Source organism: Calidris pugnax, unplaced genomic scaffold (assembly GCF_001431845.1).
Source record: "Calidris pugnax isolate Ruff unplaced genomic scaffold, ASM143184v1 scaffold147, whole genome shotgun sequence".
Taxonomy (NCBI): domain Eukaryota; kingdom Metazoa; phylum Chordata; class Aves; order Charadriiformes; family Scolopacidae; genus Calidris; species Calidris pugnax.
The window spans coordinates 5,254,216-5,271,353 of record NW_015092359.1 but is presented as its reverse complement, the minus strand read 5'-3'; the positions used below and the strand labels follow the sequence as shown (position 1 = coordinate 5,271,353).

General features: G+C 41.4%; 1 protein-coding gene across 4 annotated transcripts in view; it reads left to right on the top strand.

Annotated features, from left to right (window-relative positions):
* Positions 1-17,138, top strand: part of RALGAPA2 (Ral GTPase activating protein, alpha subunit 2 (catalytic)) — a 153,951-nt gene that overhangs the window by 73,345 nt on the left and 63,468 nt on the right. For all 4 annotated transcript variants that reach the window (XR_001414151.1, XM_014962463.1, XM_014962461.1 and 1 more), the window contains 11 exons: positions 1,901-2,029; positions 2,768-2,826; positions 3,110-3,218; positions 3,783-3,893; positions 4,245-4,313; positions 4,489-4,626; positions 5,095-5,278; positions 7,631-8,402; positions 8,718-8,789; positions 9,761-9,884; positions 10,953-11,108. Coding sequence is in view for 3 of the 4 variants with exons in the window: in XM_014962463.1 (XP_014817949.1) it covers positions 1,901-2,029; positions 2,768-2,826; positions 3,110-3,218; positions 3,783-3,893; positions 4,245-4,313; positions 4,489-4,626; positions 5,095-5,278; positions 7,631-8,402; positions 8,718-8,789; positions 9,761-9,884; positions 10,953-11,108 (1,923 nt within the window). In the remaining variant the exon portion in view is untranslated. The remainder of the gene's footprint in view (positions 1-1,900; positions 2,030-2,767; positions 2,827-3,109; positions 3,219-3,782; positions 3,894-4,244; positions 4,314-4,488; positions 4,627-5,094; positions 5,279-7,630; positions 8,403-8,717; positions 8,790-9,760; positions 9,885-10,952; positions 11,109-17,138) is intronic.

Sequence of the window (17,138 nt, the reverse complement as noted above, 5' to 3'; positions counted from 1 at the left end):
TTTTTTTTTTTTTTTTTTTTTTTTTTTTTTCCAGTGAGCAAATATTGAAAATATGGAACTGTTTCTGGTAGTACAGAATTTCTTACTCAGTGTCAACGCTAATAAAAATGTGACTCTAAATGATTAAATTGGTGAAGGAGAAGTAAAATAGCAAATCGATAGATACAGGTTACAGGTTAGGGGTGGACCTGCTGGAGACAACTTCTGAAGAGAAAGATCTAGGGGTCCTGGTGGACAGCAAAATGACAATGAGCAAGCAGTGTGCTCTTGTGGCCAAGAAGGCCAACGGAATCCTGGGCTGCGTAGGGAAGAGTGTGGCCAGGAGGTCAAGGGAGGTCATTCTCCCCCTCTGCTCTGCACTGGGGAGGCCACAACTGGAATCCTGCATCCAGTTCTGGGCTCCCCAGTTCAAGAGGGACAGGGAACTGCTGGAGAGAGTCCAGCGTAGGGCAACAGAGATGCTGGAGGGATTGGAGCATCTCCCTGATGAGGAAAGGCTGAAAGAGCTGGGGCTCTTGAGCCTGGAGAAGAGAAGGCTGAGGGGAGACCTCATTAATGCTTCCAAGTATCTAAAGGGTGGGTTGAAGGAGGAGGGAGCCAGACTCTTTTCAGTGGTTCCCAGTGACAGGATGAGGGGCAACGGGCACAAGTTGGAACATAAAGGGTTCCACTCAAATATGAGGAAGAACTTCTTCACAGTGAGGGTGACAGAGCCCTGGCAGAGGCTGCCCAGGGAGGGTGTGGAGTCCCCTTCTCTGGAGATTTTCAAGCCCCACCTGGATGCTCCTGAGTAACATGCTCTGACAAGCTCTAGGCAATCCTGCTTCAGCAGGGGAGTTGGACTAGATGGTCTCTATGGTCCCTTCCAACTCTAAAAAATTCAGTGAAATTCAGTGAAAATTCAGATGCTCGGATGCCAAAATAAGGGTGAAGGTCTGACAGTCCTGACAAAGCTTCAAAGCTTTGTTGAACATGAAACACAAGTTCAGGGGAGACCTTTCTGCCCATTTTGGCCAAGGGATTTTACTGCTGCTCTTGACATTTGTGTGGCTGAGCCGGTGGCCCTGCACAGGAACACAGCCCGCTTAGATTTCACCTGAAATGATGAGCCTACCTGTGCTTTTTCCGTTGTCCCTCCCAGAGTTTACAGCCATGAATTTTCTGACATCTCTTTAAAAAAAGTCAATCAGCCTGGTCATTGATCCAAGGCTAAAAGTGCTAATAAGAAATGAAAACTCAACTTCCAAACACAACCCAGCACCACCTGCCACGTCTCCTACAAGCATAAAACTTAGTATGCGTTGTATTTTCAACGTTATGCGAGATGGTGTGGCAGTCCCTGATGCTTTTATAGCTCACGCTGTGTTGCTTTTGATGGTTTTATTAAAGTAGGAATCTCTCCATGCATTTTTATCACGTATACAGTCAGCTTGAGCGCGTTCTGCTGTCCTTTGTGTCACACGATCAGCTAATAGCAGTGCTGCCTTAGTGCTTAAAACTCTCACTCAGCTTTTCTTTAGGTTGTTCTGTAGGATTTTATTGACACCGAAGTGCTGATAGTTGGATTATGTAAGGACAGAGGAGGTATTAAAAATGTAGAATATGCTTAGGAGGGAGGCCAGGTCCTGCTGGAGGAGAAGCTCGGCCTCAGAAAAAGAGCAGGGCAATGCAGCAGCAAAAAGCATCGGCAAGTAAGTGCCTGGAAGTTGCTGCTTTAATGCTGCTTTTGCTGTAGTTGGGAAGGAAGAGCTACTGGGAGATGTTCCTCAGGACACTTTCAGTGTTGCGTTGTGAATACAGCACATCTGGTACTCCATGGTGATAGACACTAGTCTCATGGCTTATGCCATTTTCATAATTTTATGAAAAAATAAGCCTTTGTGTACCTTTCCTTTCTTAGGCTCCCCGTTCAGAAGCTCACACCATCCTTGGTTCTCTTGTTTGCTTTCCAAATATCTACCAAGAAATCCCGCTTTTGCGGCCCATTTCACAAGCTGGTGATATCATTGCAGGAACTACCGACGTGAAGGTAAAGTCACATTTTATTAGTACCTCCTTATATAACCTAACATATATTTTTACTTCATTTTTACCATGCACTTTTTGTGTAAAAATAAAAAAATAAACCCCTCCTCCTCCTCAAAACCCCCCAACTGCACACATTATACGTACTTATTTGATAAGCATTGCTTTGCTAAATGTGCACCATAAAATTAGCAAAGCTTAGATGCTGCAAATTGCATTTTATTTTCAAGGAGAGTGAACTGGCTATGATCAAATGTGCTATTTTCCAGCCAGATGCCTGTCAAGTCAATTCATTACAAGATGTTGGTGGTATTATTTATAGTGTCCATTTGTTGTATTTGTGTGCATTAACTCATCCTGTCAGAGATGTGGGGTATTTCTATTAAAAAACACATTAATTTTTTCAAAACACAGCTTGCTTAGAACTTTAACACTCTAGTTTGTATTATGAAGTGATCAGCACTCATTATTAGTAAATACCCATCAAGTCTGAAAATGAATTGATTTCCATCTTGCTGCCTGTACATGATTTTAAATCAATTAGATTTATCCACAAAGGGACTGTATATTTGAGTTGTAATCAGTATTTCTCCTTTGACAAGATAAAATTGGCGCGTAGTAAAAGCGCGTTAAGAATAGACTGATAATTAAAGTTAATTCATTTCTAACTATGTCAAAATTAAATAACTTCAAACTGAATGTATGGGAAAGATGCTTATTCTCATTTCTTTTATTATTTCAGTGCTACCTCATAAATATTTTATTGAAGAATGCTACAGAGGAGCCAAGTGAAGCTGCAAGGTAAAATATTGAGTAAAAGAAAATGGGAAAGTCTTTCTTATCACTGATATTTTGATTTTTTTTTTATTTTTTTTTTTTTCTTTGGTGCTTGGACAGCTGAGTTGTGGTTTGATCCTATTGAGATGAGGTTCACTCTGCACCATGAAGGTGTTGACCTATTGTGTGTCTTGAGAGAGGGAAAAGAGAGATTGCGTCTTTGGGAATTCCTTTCTTTTTCTTTTTTCTATTCTTCTAAATATTTTTCTAAAACTTCTGACAAAACCACTTTTTTCTTTTAAAAAAGATGCATAGCCATTTGTGGCCTTGGAGTTTGGATATGTGAAGAACTAACACAGTGCACAAACCACCCCCAAGTGAAGGAAGCAATCAATGTCATAGGTGTGACGCTGAAGGTAGTACTATGACAGTCTGTAATCAATAAATACTGTGTTTGAAAAGTATTTTAATTTTTTTTTAAACAGTTGCTGGTGATAAGGAGCACAATGTGCTGGTTTGTCTTTTCATTGCTTAAAGCACTGGTAGGATGCTGCTTGGGCCAGGATGCGACAGGCTGCTTGGGACAGACAGATGCTGCTTGGGACTTTTTGCATAATGTGGGTGATATGGCATTGACCATCTTCAAAAAGATGTCTTCCACTTCCAAACTTTTGCATTTAATTAGTTAATCATTATGTTCAGTGAGCATGGTTCAGATCCTTATGGCTTCTGTGAAGTTGCCGAGGATTGTATGCGCAGTTCTTCAGTGTCATCAAATACCCTATACAAAAGTGCAAAATATTTATAAAAAATAGCATGTGATTTTGTATCTGAAGACCATTTCCAGTGTGATTTTGCAACATTAACAGTTTTCATTGTTTGTATACATGCAAAACAAAATAAAATGTAGAAAACCTGAATGTGTTGTATTGTATCTTGTTGTTTCATTTGCCTTTTAATCATCTTTCCTTTTCTTCCAGTTTTCTAATAAGCTGGTAGCTCAAGTAGCCTGTGATGTTCTTCAGCTGCTGGTTTCTTATTGGCAAAAGCTTCAGAAGTACGAATCCTCTCTGTCCAGAAAAATTACTGAAGTACGTCAGTTTCTTTAAAATGTTTGTATGGAAATAGTGTGCAAAATTGTCTTAATACCTTACTCGAGCTACTGTAACTGTGACTTTAACTTGCTTTTTCTTCTGCAATTATTGTTAGGACGTGGACTTGCTGTAGTCCTGGGATCAGTGCACTTCTCTTATTTGTAGTGATTTATTTCCAAAATGCTCAGTAAAACTTTTAATTTCACTTGGACATTGATTTATAAGAGCAGTTAGATGCTCCGAAGAGAATTTAACCCTTTTCATGCCCTATTCAAATGAAATTCAGGCTCTGTCTCTCTAGCAAAAGAAGTTAAATGTTTTACTGGAATTTTGTTTATTTTAATGTAGATCCTTGTGGCCACTATTGCATTTCTTTTGCCGAGTGCTGAATACTCCTCTGTGGAAGCAGATAAAAAGGTACGTCGCTGAAAAGGGCAGGCTCTGTTCCTTCTGGGTGCTGTTTCGGAGGGTTATTAAATGAAGTTGCTTGGAACTAGAGTCATATTTTAAATTTTCAAAGTCATACCTTTTAAAGTTGGGCGACTTTATTAATAGAAGATACCTGAACACCGTGTTACATGTTTCTGTTTAGTTCATAGTTTCGCTGCTGCTTTGTTTGTTGGATTGGTGTATGGCATTACCCATGAAAATGCTACTGGAGCCAGTGTCTGCTGGTGTTCTTGAAGATCAACATACCTCCAAAGCTCCTTTACTGGACTATATTTATAGAGTGAGTATGAGGAATGAGCATGATTTATTGTCTAGATGTTTAAAGATGCCTTTCACAGCTCCTCGTAGGCACAGAAGCATTTTTAGCGAAGTGTGGAAAATTCTGTGGGCAGAAGTCGTACAGGTGAGGAGTTAAGAATGTAAAATGTTGGTAAGATCAGAGATGTAGAATAGAGAGAGGATGGTGAAGAAGAGAAAGGTGAAATGCTTAAAACAATGATCCAGGGAAAATAATCTTTGCAGAAATATTTAACTGATTTGAAACGGCCTGTTAAAATGCAAAATAAGCCCTGAAGTGAGCAAGTGCTCGCAAAGAATGTTATTTAGACATACTTTTTTTTTTTTTTTTTTTTGTAGTATGTCTGGGCTTTCACAAAATAGAAATTATGGTGGGTTACTCCTGGCTGAATGTGTTTAAGAGGGTGCTGTAATGTACACTTTACCCAGTGCCGTGCTGCTCTGCTGGCAGGTCCTGCACTGCTGTGTGAATGGCTCCAGCACGTACACTCAGCAAAGCCACTACGTGCTGAGCCTGGCAGATCTCTCCTCCAGTGACTACGACCCATTTTTGCGACTTGGGAACGTCAAGAGCTCTGAGCCAGCCCAGTGCCACTCCTCCACGGATCTGGGCAACCTGCTCACTGTCGCCGAGGGTAAGAGAGCTCGCAGAGGGTGGGTGAGGACCAGCATCTCAACGTTCAGCCTTGGGGAAACAGAGCTTTCCAGCTTACATTTCTTCCGTGGAAGTGTGCTTCTCCTTACTCTGTGTAGGAGTACTGGGCAGTGCCCTTTTCTAAAAGAATCACCACAGAATCACAGAATTGTGGTGGTTGGAAGGGACCTCAGAGATCGAGTCCAACCACAAAAACAGAAAAACAAAAACAAAAAAAACCCAACACACCACCCACCACCTAAACACACAACAACAACCAAACCAAAAAACCATCACCCACCCACTCAGCAGCCCACGACAAACCAATAATCTTGGGCACTAGAGCATGCCCTGAAGAGCCATGTCTACACGTTTCTTAAATACCTCCAGGGATGGTGACTCCACCACCTCCCTGGGCAGCCCATTCCAATGCCTGATAACCCTTTCAGTAAAGAAATGTTTCCTAATATCTAACCTGAACTTCCCCTGGCGTAACTTGAAGCCATTGCCCCTTGTCCTGACATCTGTAAGAGTTTCAGTTGCCTCGCTAATAGGGTGTTTGAGTGTGTGGCTGACATTGGTCCTTACGAAGCTCACAGGAGAAAGACGATGACGCGAAGGTGCTGTAGAGCAAGAAATCTGTACAGAGATAGGATAGACTGAGAAGCTGGTTTTGCCTTTGGTACTACTTGTAATTTAGTATATAGAATTAAATTAGTTTATAGAATTAAAGTCAATAAATAAGCCCCAAACCAAACTTCTTTCAGAAGCACGCAGCTGCCCTGCTTGAATTTTTTCCACAGAAATTACCCTGTTGTCATAGATCATTTGCCTGTTCGGAGTGATTTGAGAAGAACATGTATGATTTGGAACAAATTCTGCAACTGCATAAAAATGCCATTCCTGCCAATTCACAATCTACCTGGGTCAAAAGTCGAACGAGATTATTTGGACCTAGGTACATTATGTTACTGGCTTTTAAAGTCAACTTGAAAGTACGCATCCAAACATAGGAAATAAATTATTTCTAAGTGATTCACTGCAGAGATCATCTTTATTTCAAACACTTGTTAAAAATATCCTTTAAAACAATGGCTGTTCCACTATGAATTAAGAACATTTTAAGTAATTTTCTTTATTAATATGCATTAACATATTGCTGTAGAAGAATTGCAAATAGAAATGCAATATTAAGTTGTGCAATATATTGTTCTATCGGCAGTGATGCTTTCAAATAGTATTTTCAGAATTTAATACCGTACTATTTTTCAGTCCTACCGCCTATTTTCTTTGGTTTTGGGTATGTACTTTTAGTTTTAACAAAAAGGTTAACAATATTAAAGCCTGTTCTCTGCAGATTTCTTGCCAAGTATTGTGAATAGCATAAAGTTACTTATCGGGTACATTTGTCATTTTAGGTGTAACAAGATGTTTCTCATCTTGGATGTGTTAGTGCCCTACAAGCTCTCTGGTTTGTTTTTGAAAAAGATTAATTCAAAGATTTGCTACTGGAAGATTCAGGAAAAGAATAAAGAACCTTTTTTATGAGAGGAGGCTGAAGAATTTTGGCTTTTTGGTGCTAGCAAAAGGCTGAAAAGGGAATATACCTGTCATTTAAAAGTGCATTAGAAGGTATAAATACCAAGGAAAGAGAAAAACACTATAAGCTACAAAAGAATTATTTTAAACTGAATACAAACAAAACCTGGAAATAGAAGATTTCTGGCTATAAAGGGGGTAATATTCTGGAATAATATTCCAGCAGGGGAAGTGGAGTCACAAGATAACTCAGAGCGTGATTGATTTATGAAATAACTGATGTATTTGCCTGCGCTGAGGGGAGCATCTTGGAATCTGAAAATTCTTCCTGCCTCATGCAACAAACTTTACCACCGTGCTGCTAAAGATGGAGAAACAATGGTTTTTAGTTGCCTCTTTTGATTTACCTTTGCTTCTTGTGCCCTGTCCCTGTCTTGCTATGGTTGCTGTGGGGGTGACTGTGGGAATACAGGCAGTCAGGAGAAACACCTGGACCTGCCAGGTGAAACTGTAGTGACAGCAGGTGTTGTGGGATTGGTGTGAAGGACTTTTTATATGGTGTATGGAGTCCTGGGTGTGTCTGTAGGTTAAAATGTCAAAGGACGTGTGGTAAAATTTAAAAAAAAAAAAAAAAAAAAAGGAAGTGTGACAGGTAGAATTTCTTGGAAAGTGATGGTAAGTAGCTCCTTGAACAGGAAGGATTAGGAGGACAATTAAGGCAAGCTTCTGAAATGTGACAGAAATTTGCCAATGCTCTTTTTAGTTCCCTTTGGCTGCTCTTACTGATCTATTATCTTTTCATTGATCATTCCAGAAAAAAGGAGGAGGAATTTAGAATTGATACCTTTAACGGCGCGGATGGTTATGACTCACTTGGTGAATCACCTGAGCCACTACCCCCTCAGCGGAGGCCCTGCCATTCTCCACAGTCTGCTTAGTGAGAACCACGACAACTCCTACGTGGAGTCCTCGGAGCTGTCCTCAGAAGTCTTCCGGAGTCCCAACCTGCAGCTCTTTGTGTTTAATGACAGTACTCTGATATCTTACCTCCAAATCCCCGCCGAGAAGAAGGCGGACGCTGAACCAGCCACATCCCCCTCAGACGTAAGAGTAATTGTTAGAGACATCTCAGGGAAGTACTCTTGGGATGGCAGAATATTGTATGGACCTTTGGAGGGCTGCCTTCCGCGGCAGAGCCCAACGAATGCGTTTGTGATCTCAGGCAACCCTGAACACCACTTCATTTCCCAGAAAGACATTTCTCAGGTGGAAGAAGGAGAAGACGCACTTGACCAGTTGCTGGAAAAGATTGGTAACACCAGTCCTGAATGCCTTTTACATCCCGAGCGAAAGCTGAATGAGCCGTCACCACCACCCTTTGGTATGAGCTATGACCAAGAAAATGCCATCACTGAAGCCCTGATGAGGCAGAGTGCCCAGGAAAAGGAATATATATTTAAATGCAGCTCGGACTTGAGTATGAAGGTTGCCCACCAAGAAGAACCACGTCCTGCTGAACCTCAAGCGTCCTTTTATTTCTGTCGGCAGCTGCTAAATGACTTGGGAATGAACTCCTGGGATAGAAGGTAGGAAGAGAGGATTCAGAACACGTTTACCGTGCTCTTACTCTTCTCACTTCTACCACTAAACGTTAATGCACTTAAGAAAGCCAGAATTAAATAGTTGGGTGGTAGTCAGAGCGTGCTTCTGAGCTTTTACATATACCTGCTTCAGTGATTATTTTAAATAGCTGCAGATTGTTTATAATAATAAGAAGAAAAAATAATTTGGGTCTTGCAAATTTGATTCCCTTCTCTTAGGTATTTGAATGAGAAAGTACTGTTTCAGTACTATGTTCCATTCTCCTTCAAATCTTTTTTTTTTTTTTAATATGTTTATAGGAAAAGCTTTCATCTTCTTAAGAAAAATTCAAAATTACTGCGAGAACTGAAAAATCTGGATTCCCGTCAATGGTAAATAATGTTTACTAAACACCCTATTGATAAGGTTAGCATTTCCAAAGAATGAATAAGGCCATCTGCAAAACCAAAAATTCATTAAAATAGCAGGTGCTAGAAATACAAATATTTGTATGAAAAATGGATTGTTTGTTTCTGAAGAGATCTGTATCCTGAACTGCCAAGCTATTTTCACTGGTACTGTATACATAGAATTCAAAATCAGTAGTAAATAATAAGAGACAGCAACCTATTTCCTGTTTTCTTTTGCTGGGAGGGTTGGGAAGAAGTTACAAAATTTTGTGTGACTGTGGCTCAACCCACACAAAGAACTGTTTCCTGCTGGATGATCCTTGTGTCAAGAGCAGTATTTTAATGGGTAATCTCCATACAACTCCTCTACAGACAGGTAGTGGCAGAATGAAGTTCTGAATATTCTGTTTTAATTTTCATTACTTGACATACAGCTATTTGCAATGCTGCAGACGTTTTTTCAGAGTTCCAATTTTCTTGTATCCCAACAGTTTTGATATCAGATCCACTCGGTTGTTTTCAAAGGCGACAACTGTCAACCTTGTCAAACTGAATCCAGGATCTGAAAGTCAACAATGTTTTTTCTTTCTTGTATATCATCACTCTATAATTAAAATTCTGTAGGTCAATTTATGCTCCTATTAACACCTGCGCAATCTTACTGTCTTTGGCAGGGTTGCACAGATGTAGGTGATTAACCCTCTAATTGGAACTTGGTCATCAATTCTTTTGCTGGTGCACAGATGACCTGCAGTGGGGTCATGGGGGAAAAATTCGGTTGAAAATACATTTCTGCACCTGAAATGGAGAGAAGTATTTGTGTGCCTAAGAGAGACAGATACGTAGAGTTAAGCGTGGTCACCTGCTCGTGGCCTTTGAGTGCGGGTGTTGTAAAAAATAATTTCGAGCTGAAACTTTTTTAACTTCTGTTTCTTTTTATATCTTCGTTCCAGCCGTGAAACTCACAAGATTGCAGTGTTTTACATTGCTGAAGGACAGGAGGACAAATGTTCGATACTGTCCAACGCAAGGGGAAGCCAGGCATATGAAGATTTTGTTGCTGGACTGGGCTGGGAGGTAATAGTCATAAATTTAGGGGAGCTAACATACTTGATGGGAAGACCTACGAAAAATCACTGTAAGCCGATTAAAATAGGCAAATAGAAAACAAACTGCTTATATCACTGCATATTTTTTAATTCTCAAAATTCAAAAAGAGATAAATTTTAATACACACCAATATTTAGCGGTACTTAAAAGATCACCTTTTCAGCAGAAGTCTGTAAGTCTACATCCTACTTCTGGTTGAACACATCTGTCCTCTTTCTGATGGGCGGGTGGTGCTGCAGTGGACACTTCTGTTTTCTGCATCATCAAGAGCCGTAGCTTAATTTTACCTTCATTTTAGCTTCTTGTAGCTCTTCACATGCTCAGACCACTTACCCAACTGCATCACTGCTTTAGGAAGGACAAAAACGTTTGGGTTTATTTTGCATTGTTGAAATGGTGTGTCAGTAACCTAAATGACGTGAACACTTACGTGTTTTGGAGATACATTCCATGTTTAAGTATTTACGTGAGGTGAGGTCTGTAGGGAGAGGTAGCATCCTCAGGCTGATGCAGTTGGGGAAACAAACAAGCCTTTGTTCAGAGAGGCATTTTTTTCCGAATAATTTTCTAGACTTGTTTCTCATAAGGTTTTTCTTTTTGTACAGGTCTTCAATTTCTTTTTCAAATTTTCCGATTTTATTTTTTTTTTATATATATATTTTGTCTGCACTTTATTTCTCTCTGTGTGTGCTTTGAGTGGGCTTGCTGAGCCGTGCGCAGCCCTTAGAGCAGCTGCACGTGACAGAATGCTTTTGCTTCCTTGTTGTCTGCTGGAAGAAAGGTAAAATAGCCATATAGATAATGACTCAGTACCCAGTTAAGAGATGTCTACTTTTAGTAAATGTCAAATACAGGAATGGAAAACAAGAGAGATCTAATGTAAAGATCACAAACCCATAGGGAAGGACTTCTCTTTCTCTGGGACGGCTACAGAATTCTAGAGTGGTAAATCGACCAAGTCCTGATATATCAATAAATACTGGTTATTCCTCGGTGTTTTCAGATTTCTCCTGATTGTGACTGTCAATCCCTCAGGTTGATCTCTCGACACATGGTGGTTTTATGGGCGGCCTGCAGCGCAATGGCAGCACGGGACAAACGGCACCCTATTACGCTACCTCCACCGTGGAAATCATTTTTCACGTGTCTACAAGAATGCCATCGGATTCAGACGATTCGCTGACCAAAAAGGTGAGTCATTGGCTGTGTATTTCAAAAACGTTCTCTGTAGTCTTCAAGTGCTTAAATTAAAGTTTAAACTGAAAACAGATTGTGCTAACTGGTCCTAGCAGGCCATCTTTGCTGTGCCACATGGTGCTCTGCAGCTAGATTATCTGAATTAAATGGCATCTAAATTCTGGATTCTAAAACACAATTAACATTTCCATGGTAGCCTCAAATACCCCCATTAGTAATAATATTAGCAATAATTCCATTTGTATGTTGTCTGCCTGCCAAAACTGTTGTAGTTCGGTAGAACAAAACAACCAAATGCGACATAATAAAACCTTACAGATGAATCGTCCAGCCTGTAACAGAAAAGAAAAGAAGTGAAAGAGAAGTGACAAGCAGGGTACCAAAAGCAGCCAGCTGATATTTAAAGCCATTATCCAGTTATTCACAATTCTGACAAGCAGACTCTGCTTCAAAGATGGCCAGAACCCAGCCCAAAATTTTGTTGGTATCAGTACTTAATCATTTGTCTTTCCTAACAAGGAGTGATTTGAGATTATGGTGCTTGCCAACTGCTGCTTAGAGTCAAAGAAGGTTTTAGGTACATACCGAATCTTTGCCTTTTTAATTAGGATTGGCAACTTGTCCTACATAGGCTGTTAATGTGTGCTAGTAATGCTACTACAGCCATCCAGTCTACCATGTGATACTATTGTGCTCTGAAAATTATCTATAAGTATGTCACTGGGTGATTGTATTTGTTGTCCAGCTAGTTTCAAAATAACGTGCGTTTCCTCGAAATGAAAAGGTGGTATTTCTGCTTACCAGTCCTGCAGCCTTGCCCAGCACTGCGCTTACCAGTAAAGCTAGATCCTTTTGTATTTGTGATATCTGTCATTAAAAAAAGTAGTCAACAAAAGTACATGTTTCTCTTTATGTATGCAACTCATTGTCTTCGTGCTAGTGGATTTACATGGCTATGGGGAAAAAAATTCTAATCTGAGTACTTTGGGATAGAGAAGTAGGGCTGTGGTGCATATTAAGAGGCTGTACAGTCTCTATCAATTTACTAAGGTAGGACTATCTGTATTTTTATTGTTCCTGGCCAGTATTTATCTAGCTGCTAGTTAAGAACTCCAGTGATGAATGCTTTACAGTTTCCCTGGGCAACGTATTCCTCTGCTCCACTTCTTGTACCATGAGAAGATTTCTTGTAGCATATGCTTTTTTCCAGTTGAAGCCCATTTATTCTTACCCTATTCCACATGGATATGGAGAACAGATCGTTTTGCAGCAGGCTTAGTCATGTTTGAGAACTGCTACCATGTCTTTCCCAGTCTTCTTTTTCCTACACAAATTGTGGTCGTTTAGTCTAATCTTCCCTCGTAAGTCATAGCTCCAGGATTTTATGGAAGTGTAGCAAAGGCAGTGAAATATCATTTAGCTGTTGAGTAATACATCATCTGGAAGAGGCGCAGTCTGACAGAGCTACCACAAAGGGAAAAATGGGTTTTAATTGCAAACAGTCTATTTTACTAATTCTCCTAATTCCCACCCACGTTAGGGATTAACACAGACATTGAGAGAGTCTGGTTATTCTACTTAATTGTCTTCCCTCTGTTTGCTTTAAGAGAATTCTTCTTTGTGGAAAAAGAAAAAGCAAAAGCATTTAGTGGTTGCCAACCTCAAAGTCTTAAAGTGCTAGGAAACAAGGCAAGCTCCAGTATATATTATCCACAGAAAATAGTGCAAAGTAATTGCCTTAAGACTTTAAAAAAAAACAAAAACCAACAACCAACCAGCCTTAAATCTGCTATAGGAATGGAACCCTGCAGGGATCAAACTGTGTATTCCTGTAAAGAAAGACAAAGCTCTGAGCAACCTAATGGACCTCAGGAGCTGGCCCTGCTGTAAGCAGTGGGCTGGACCAGATGACTTCCAGAGGTCTTTTTTTAATGTATAATCTTTTGTGGTTCCACGCTTCTGCACAGAACAGTTTTGTTTCATTTGGCACAGCACTTTTGTTAGCAGGTGTGGATTTCTGTCCAAATTTGCATAGACTTCTCAACAAATTTTACAAAAGTGCAGCAACGAGTGGACACAAGACACATTTCAGAAGCAGTGTAAGCTTTCTGGGAGATTGATAGTTCTCTAATTCTTTGAAAATGCTGATGTATGAACCAGCCTGTGTTTGAAACCAATGTTTCAAGCATGAGGGTATAGCCAAATAATTTCTCAAAGACGGCATCCTGGAAGAATTCTTATAACCCTAAAAGTGTCAATTTGTTGACTTTTCACTTATGAACCTTAGCTGCAGAGGAGAGGAAATACGTCAAGGCAAGTACATCGATGCTTTAGCAGCAAAATCTCTCAATCCACAGAAGTCCTGTGTTGATTTTGGTAGCCGATGCGTGTGCAGACCACGACCGGTGTGTGTGCTTGAAAAGAAATGTGGGCCTGCCTGCAACATGCACTTAAACCAGAGGAAAATGTATTTATTTCCCTCAACACTTAACACTGCCCCTGTGAATTCTGCAGAGTTAACGGAATTGTAGCAAAATGCAGCGTTTTTTTCCAAAATCGTGGTAACTCTCAAGATGGTCACAAGTATTTTCATGCTTCCCCTTGCTCCCTGAAGAGCTGGTGTGTGCTGGGCTTATGCCTCACCTCCTGTGATTGGGGCGGTGTATGTTGCTTAAAAAGATTATTTTACATTTATTACTTCTTTCTGTTAATGTCGCTTTTTCAAGCAGGTGCTGCGATAGAATTATAGATGGTGTTAGAGGACAATATTTCTGGGAGGAGAAAATGTTATCTTGTTGCCAATCGGGATGCAGCGGGGGGCCACAACTTTGGTTTTTTTCTTGCCTTCCCCCTGCTTCCATCAGATATTGCACGGATACTATCTGGGATCTAAGCCCTCCCCCCCCCCCCCCCCCCCCCCCCTCTCCACATCTGTTCTCTGTTAGGCTGCCTCACACGCAGGAGAAACAGGCAGCGTCTGAGAACGCCGGTGCTGAGATCCAGCCCAGCCTCTCCCCCCACCCCGGGGTCACCAGGAGAGGGAATTTCAGGGAATTTTCACTTGTCTGGTCCAAAAAAGAGTCTTCAGTTCTTCCTGCTCTTCACCCCCCCCCCCCCCCCCCCCCTCCCCGTCTCTGAAATCTTTGTCACTTCTGTGGCTTCTTCTCTGCTTATTTTGCCTACAGACAGGCAGAAAGAATTCAATACCAATCAGTGCGCTTGGCTCACAAGCTCCGGAGCTGAACAGAAGGTCTTACCACCTGCTGGCCAAGGAAGTAGTGCAGCAGGCCATAAATTCTGTGAGCTGGGGAATTAAGCAGATGCAGTAATTTTACTTAAATATGTTATTATGGGTCTTTATTTTTACTGACCACAAGAGGGTAAATTCCTTTCTGATATAAATTTACAAGAATAAGTGCACTTACACTGAGGGTGAACTTGGCCCCTTATTTTTGTGCAGTACAGTTGTAATTTGCACTTTGTGTTCCTTTATTTGAAGTATATGCTGGCATATTATATTGCTCATGGGGAGGGGGGAGAAAGCGGAAGAAAAAAACCTCTCCAAATAAGTCTTAGCCTTGAAAAAAATCTTTTTCTAGGGGAATAATCAAAATTCAGCTGTTATATTTTTGCTGCTGTAGGGTTCAGCATCATTGGTTCTAAACTTTTTTTTTTTTTATCTGGCTGCCTTGTGGCAGGAATGAAAATCAATCATAGTAACAGCATCCGACCATCCCCTGCCTTGTTCTAGCTAAATTGTACCTAACGCTTTAAAAACGAGCTGCAAAATTTTTAAGTGATTTATTCCAGCTTCTCCATTGTCATAGCAGAACTTTTGCCGCTTCAGAAATCTGGTTGCAACCCCATACTGAACTCTTGCTCCTTCGCCGCAGAAATTTGTTAGCTGGGGCTAGATTAGATTTTTAGCAGCTAATCTAACTGCTGTAGGGGTTTGCAAAGTGGGGACAGAGCTGTGCTATTGGATTTGTCCAATTCATTTGACTCCAGGACTATAATTGCACTTATGTCTTACAAGGCTTTTATAGCCTAGGGCTGGCGAGCAGCAGAAAAACAAATTGGCAGTGATACAGTAAGAGTGAAAGGGAATGAAAGGCACACATTATCAGTCTCCAGGCAGCGCTGCTCTGGCAGGAAGTTTCTCGGTTAATTTACAAATAAAACTTAGATTTTTTAGGATGGGTACACTGTCAGCCAGACAATGGGGATGTCAGGCCCGACTGTTACTTAGCAAAAGTAGCAGCCCTGCCTCCCCAAAAGCAGAAATTCTTCAGTCAAACAGACGACTCCTCTCTGGAGCCAGCTGGCTGTGTAATGCAATTAGCAGGGAAAGGAGGTCAGGCCATGAGGTGTGTACCGTGACCGGTGGCAGCGGCGGCGGCCTGTTGCCTGGCAAGGCAGCGCCCGGCCGCAGCCAGGGCAATGGGATGGGGGACTGGGAGGTGTGGGGGGGTAAAACCTTCCTTCCGAGGGCTTTGCTGGGGTGCAGGGGAGCGTGGGCGCTGGGTGAGCCCCCCCTGGGCTGCCCACCCGCCTCCTGTGCTCAGAAACACAGGCCCCACACCGTTCACAGCGGCCTGACGCACGGCAGGAGCCTCCATTGACCCGCCGGCCCGGCCCTCAACGCTCGGCGCAGCCCAGAATCTATATATTTCCTTCCTGTTGGAGAAACCCCTTTTTCGTGCAGGCTAAAAATTCACGCCCGCTCAGGTAGGAGAAGGCAATTGCCATCTCAGGAGCTGCCTTCCCTGAGCGTTTGTAGAGAGATCCTTCAAGTCAGCAATAAACCGTAGAAAATCCGGCTGCTTGTGGTTGAGCTGTTCCGTGGCTTGGGTTTGCTTTTTAATATAGATCTTTTATGTGCAGGCTAAAAATTCACGCCCGCTCAGGTAATATTTCGTTCCTGTTGGAGAAACCCCTTTTATGTGCAGGCTAAAAATTCACGCCCGCTCGGGGAGAAGGCAATTGCCATCTCAGGAGCTGCCTTCCCTGAGCGTTTGTAGAGAGATCCTTCAAGTCAGCAATAAACCGTAGAAAATCCGGCTGCTTGTGGTTGAGCTGTTCCGTGGCTTGGGTTTGCTTTTTAATATAGATCTTATTTCCTGGCTGCTTTGGGATTTTTTTTTTAACGCACTCTATTTTATTTTTATTTCCCCCCCACCCCTAAACTGGACGAAAAGCGTAATGTGGGACGCTGGCTCCAAATCCATGGTCTGTCGTGCTTTGGACCTTTCAGCAAAACTTATGTCCTTCAGGGAACCGAGTTCTGCTCCACAGCTTATATTTTGAGGGAGCCATACAGGAAAACAGCAGCTGGTTGGTCGTCATTGATAATCTTATTATAACGTGCTGCTTTTTTTTTTTTTTATCAGTGAAATGCTCTTTCAAGAACAAATATTGTTAATACCATTTTTGTATCTGTAACATTATACCTTGTCCATGCAATGGTCAGGCACGTGTGACTTCCAAACAAGGAGAGGGAGTAACTCGAGCTTTAAAATGAGTTACCAGCGTGTGATGAGGATTGTGGCAAAGGTACCAATTTATTATCACACATTGTTTGCCAGATTTTGAGCTCATAGCCATCACTTCTGGTCTCAAACAAGCATCGGTTCATCCACCTTCTCCCTGTTAAGGGAATTCTGTCCTTTTGGGTGTGATATAGGTACAGAATATTTTGGGATTCTTTAGTATTTATTATCAAAACAGTTCCTTGCGATTTCAAAAGGGTCTCCGAAGGAGTATTTGGAAATGTTTTGATTGCTGTTTTTAGTGATAACGTGCTATTTATCCCTCCAAAAGCAGTAGGAGGCAAGGCAGCACGGAGCCTTTTCTGCAGGGTTTGTTTTTTGTAGAAAGAAGAGCTGGATTTGGTCCCTGAGTCGCCCCGTGCAACCGGACAATTGCATCACCTTATGGAAATCTGGTTCCATATTTATTTGCTGGGTGTTTTGTTGTTTTTTTTTAAAAACAGAGGTTGCTAAATACTGCCGTGGTGGGCTCCCT